The 5,358-nt window shown below is 44.9% G+C and overlaps 1 protein-coding gene across 1 annotated transcript; it reads left to right on the forward strand.

Annotated features, from left to right (window-relative positions):
- Positions 1 to 1,205: 1,205 nt before the first annotated feature.
- Positions 1,206 to 4,703, forward strand: LOC140908824 (carbohydrate sulfotransferase 9-like). Its single transcript, XM_073336699.1, has 2 exons — positions 1,206 to 1,215; positions 3,892 to 4,703. Exons 1-2 carry the CDS (start codon positions 1,206 to 1,208, stop codon positions 4,701 to 4,703), a joined length of 822 nt encoding a protein of 273 aa, XP_073192800.1.
- The last annotated feature ends 655 nt before the right edge of the window (positions 4,704 to 5,358 follow it).

A 5,358-nucleotide genomic window follows, 5' to 3' on the forward strand; every position in this document is an offset into this window, starting at 1 on the left:
TTGTACACACACACACACACACACACACACAAAATCCCTCCCACAGACTTACTACCAAGCTGCTTAATTCCATAACAGCCACACAACCCATGCACGCTAATCAATACAAAGGATGTTTTGCTATCAGTCTAGAGCTCCCTCCCTCCCTTCTCTGGCTGTTAGAAAGTAGCCCTTTTTTCCTGTCTTTAAGTAGCATGGACTCATTGGGTACAGAGGCTAACTAAGCTAAGCTGCAACTAATTCCTTCCCATGGAAGAGTGCCTCCCTGAGCTGAAAACTTGCCAGCATGGCTGGGCCTCTCCCAGGAGGCGACATGGCTGCAGGGCTGTATGCCATGGATGGAAGCCCCTGGCGAGGAGCACGTCTCAGCATTAAGAGAAGGTTAAACAATTCTGATTTTACAGCCTTTGTTAACATAAAGATTCATCAGGCACCATCAAATTGGGCCAGAGCTAATCATAGAATCACAGAATCATAGGACTGGAAGGGACCTCGAGAGGACATCTAGTCCAGTCCCCTGCACTCATGGCAGGACTAAGTATTATCTAGACCATCTCTGACAGATGTTTGTCCAACCTGCTCTTAATAATCTCCCATGACAGAGTTTCCTCAACCTCCCTAGGCAATTTATTCCAGTGCTTAACCACCCTGACAGTTAAGAAGTTTTTCTTAATGTCCAACCTATACCGCCCTTGCTGCAATTTAAACCCATTGCTTCTTGTCCTACCCTCAGAGGGTAAGGAGAATCCTGGAGAATTCTGGTTGAGAACCGCCACTCTAGATGCCACAATAGGACAAATAATGATAACATCACTAAGTGAAAAACAAAACAAAAGCTATTGAGCAGAGTGTCTCAGAATAATCCCATATGGGGGACCAGGCAGGGCCCTCCTCGCCAGTCAGACCCTCAACTTCCCTTAGGAATTACGAGGTCACTTCCTTGGTCTGATGGCAATACATCTGCTAATATTATTATTCATTATTTTTATTACCAGAGTGCTTAGGCGCCCTAGTCAGAGACCAGGACCCCACTGTGCTAGGCAATGTACAAACAGAGCAAAAAGACAATCCAGGGGCAAAGAGTTTACAGCCTACATAGAAGACAAGAGACAGCAGCCGGCTACAGGTAGACACGGGTAGGAGACTCCACTGTGTAACCTTCCTGTGGGAATTGTTTCCCCCCAGAGGTTTCTCTAACACTGGGGATGGCTATCGGTGAGCTGCGCGGTTGGACAAACAGTACTTTAACCCTGCTCCTGAGTAAACACACAGAGAAATATTCTCTTGCCTTTAGGTCGGGCACATGCCTGCTCTTTGCTGTCGTTGTCAGCTGCTGGGGCAGCTCAGAGATGCCCAAGACGCGTTTCCTCCTCCGCCTGCTCACCTTGGCTCTGCTCTGCTGCCTTTCCCTCTTGTGGTGGGGGCATCTTCTCAGGAGTCACCCTCCCCAGCAAAGAGGTAATGTTTGCCTGTTCACGGTGATGCAGGACAGGTCAGAAAAGCTTTGAACATTATTTTCTATTGTCCTTTAACACCCCAGTCTACCCAGTTTGGTGGTGACTGAAATTCATTACCAGCCGGCAGCTCTTTTATGGCTTATGTGAAATGAACTGGTGATTTCCTGTCCAGTTCTCAGTGGACAAATGTCCACATCAGGAAAGACACCCCCCACCCCTGGCACCATTGGCCCCCTTGTCATCAGCAGAGATGCCAAGGACTGACTAGGCCACAGAGACTGAGCTACCCCCTTCCAGCCCTGTGCTTCAGGAGCCTGATTCTTTGTTGCACTCCTCCTTGTACAGTCATTTATACCAGTACATGGTGAGAGCAGTGTGGGGATCAAACACTAGCATTCCTGTACAGTCACATTGAAAACCCACTTTGCACTGAGGTAGATGACTGCACACGGTGGAGGAGGGTGGAGGATCAGGCTCCGTAGCTTCTGGTCAGATGGAGGAATATTGGTGGGACAGTGCAGGAGGGTGGGGAAAAGGTTGCACTTCTGTATTTCATACCTGATCAGTGGATGAAGAGATGAATTCTTTCTTCCTGAGCTGTCAGTCCAGCACTAAATTCAACAGACACCATCCATTTGAAATGTAGTCAGTCAAAAGAAGTTACAAATAGTTCCAGATACCAGTGGTGTCCCTGAATCCCTCGCTCCCTGTCTTTCCAATGTGTCATTCCTAGTTTTAAAGTGTTTTCACTTCCTTGTTGCTGTATGATAGATCTGCCCAAACAACAGTGGAAATGGGAAAACTATCCAACTACCCAGGGGAAACTGATTATCCCCTAAGAGCTGCCAGATGCATATAGGAACGACTGATAAAATAGAGACCAAGTCTTTTTCTCTAATCTCTTTTAGCTAGAATAGACATATGAGTAGGGCTACTGGTTTTGGGGGGCAGTTATTAATGTCATTGTTCAGGCTTTATTTTTAGCAATTTTTGAGTTGTATGTAGCTGTCCAAAAATCAGAGAGGGTTGAGGCTTTCTCTTTGTGTATACTGTAATGAGTAGTGTATATTGTAGACATTATATGTAGTACATACTTGTAATGAGTAATCTCTTTGTAATGTTCCCTAGTGTGCTTTAACGTAGTATTGTTACTGTTTCAAACAGCACTATGTCAAATCTCAGTAGGAAACCTTTAGTGCACAACAGCAGAGTCTACATGAGCCAAATAATACACAACGCGGTCATGTGCTGTAGAAATTACACCCCTAGGGTTCATATGATTGCTCTGTGTAGATAAGCCCTTAGATAAAAATAACCATTTCTGGTGGTTTTCCAGTGTTTATTGGATAAACACCAATTTCTTCCCTTCTTTCTTTTTTAAATGACATGTGTTCTATCAATGTTTATTGGTTAAAACTGAAAAATCAGAAGCCTTCCATATGAGTCACCTGTAACAGTACTAAGGAAAACACATACCTAGCATTCCAACATTAATGTGAGTTTTAAGCTGACAGACTCCCATTCATTTTAGAAATCAAATTAGAAAAAGAAAGCAGTGAAATTGAAATTTGCCAAATTAAAAGCAATCATCACAAAAAAGGACTGGGCAGTTGCTTTTTTAAAAAAATGATTGCGGTAATATTTTCAAAAGTGCCTAAGTGACATAGGAGCATAAGTCATTTGGCGGGTGGGCGGAATTTAGGAGCCTAAGTTGTTTTGTTTTGTTTTTTAATGACAAGCTCCTAAGCCACTTTTGGAAATGTTACCCCTAGTCGTTAATTAGTATCTCGTGATTTAACAAACCTTTGATAGCTCCTGAGTCCATAATGTGTTCTGATGTTATTAATCATCAACTCAAAAGAGGCTATCAGGGGCGGCTATGTTCTAACTCACAAATCAATTTACTATTCCTATGGTTTTTATAAAGTTTCTTATTATTTTTGCTAGTTATTAAACCCATCTCAACTAAAACTTGGAGTCCTTACACAGGCAAAACTTCTTTAGGCCAAATCCGGATTCTTACTCATGTTGACACTTAAGATAGGCTAAGAAAGATTTTAAGGCTTGCCTAGGAGCAGGATTCCCACAATGCTTTACAGTTAAGATAAAAGATGTCTGATGAAGTATGGAGTTTTCTTCTTCAAGCTTATGTCTACCCAACTCTGTAAGCGTCTACACTAAAATGTCTCTTCCGCCAGTGTAAGTCGCTCACTACACCGACTTAATAACTCCACCTCCATGAGCGGTGTAGCGCTTAAGTCAATGTAGTTAGGTCAATTCAGTGTCCACGGAGATACTGTGTTGCTTCCATTGCCTGTCACACACTGTAGTGTAGAATTCTGCAGCGCTGGTCTGGGTGGAGAATGTTGCCCTAGGTTTCCTTATGTAGCTGTCTTGTGGGAATAACGCCCCATATCCAAATGCTGTTTTGCAGGTGATCTGGAAGCAGAGATGAAGGATGATTTACCTTTGACGTTTGACACCCTCCTCCATGTTCAACAGCTCAGGAAAAAGACACTGAGATCCTTCTGCAGCAAAACTGCTAAAGTCACCAAGCTTCCAGCCAGCCAGCAACAAGCAGCTGAGATGCTTTCAAGGATTGCAGTGAGCACCAAGCTGGATTTCCTGTACTGCCAAGTACCAGCAATTGGGCTGGAAAGCTGGGAATGGCTTTTGGAGGTGCTAGAGGAGAAAGAAGCTGTGACACTAGAGGTGGCAGTTCGCCAGCCCCAACATCATGGTCTACAGAAGCGACTCAGTGAGTTCAACCTGACAGCAATGGAGGCTATGCTGAGATTCTACACCAAAGTGCTGTTCGTCAGGGACCCTTTCCAGAGACTCATCTCTGCTTTCATGCATGGACTGGCAGATGGCCTAACTTTCAAAGAGTTCATCCAGAGCATTTTAAACAGAGGACCCCAGAATGCCAGCATGGAGTGGAAGCCACTGGTCAGCCTGTGCCGGCCATGCCTCATCCAGTATGACTATGTGATGATGTTTGGCTTCCTCAACAGAGAGGTGCATCACCTAATGCGTCGCATGGGGTTGCCAATGGATGTCCACCTGCCCGAGTTCACAGACTCCCAGATCTGGAGCACTTATAGCTGGTTATCAGAGCAGTTACTCAGTGAGCTGTCACTCAAAGAAAGGAGGCAGCTGGCCCACTTCTATCGCTGGGACTTTGCTGCCTTCCGGTTTTCTAGCAGTTTGCTTTGGGATCTCCCCAGTACTGAAGGAAGCAGATAATTACTCTGGCTCGGACAACAATTACAGAGAGTAGCCATCCAATGACAGTTCTCAAATATGTTAAGGGCTGTTATAAAGAAGGCGGTGATCAATTGTTCTCCCTGTCCACTGAAGGTAGGACAAGAAGTAATGGGCTTAGTCTGCAGGGAAGGAGATTTAGGTTAGATATTAGGAAAAACTTTCTAACAATTAAGGTAGTTAATGTCTGGAATAGGCTTCGAAGGGAGGTAGTGGAACCCCCCATCACTGGAGGTTTTTAAAACCAGGTTGGACAAATACCTGTGAGGGATGGTCTAGGTTTACTTGGTTCTGTCTCAGCGCAGGGGGCTGGACGTAATGACCACTCAAGCTCCCTTCCAGCCCTACATTTCTTTGATTCTGTTATTCTAAATGCAAATGCTTCGCAGTACAAGCTAATCACCAGCCGGGGTCAGGAGCCTGCAGAATAAGCAAAACAACTCGTTCTATGAGAGAAAAAAAGGGAGAGGCAACATTTGAACTGTGAGGCCCTCTGTGGGGAAAATGCGGACCGTGTTCCCATTCCTGGCATGTCCTGAAGGCAGCCTTGCACTAACCATAGCTCTGCTCTCTCTGTTCTACCATTACCCGTTTCCATTTTCATGGGCTCATATCCCTGCTGCTGCATTGGCTGGCC

This window comes from Lepidochelys kempii, chromosome 3 (assembly GCF_965140265.1).
Source record: "Lepidochelys kempii isolate rLepKem1 chromosome 3, rLepKem1.hap2, whole genome shotgun sequence".
Classification (NCBI taxonomy): domain Eukaryota; kingdom Metazoa; phylum Chordata; order Testudines; family Cheloniidae; genus Lepidochelys; species Lepidochelys kempii.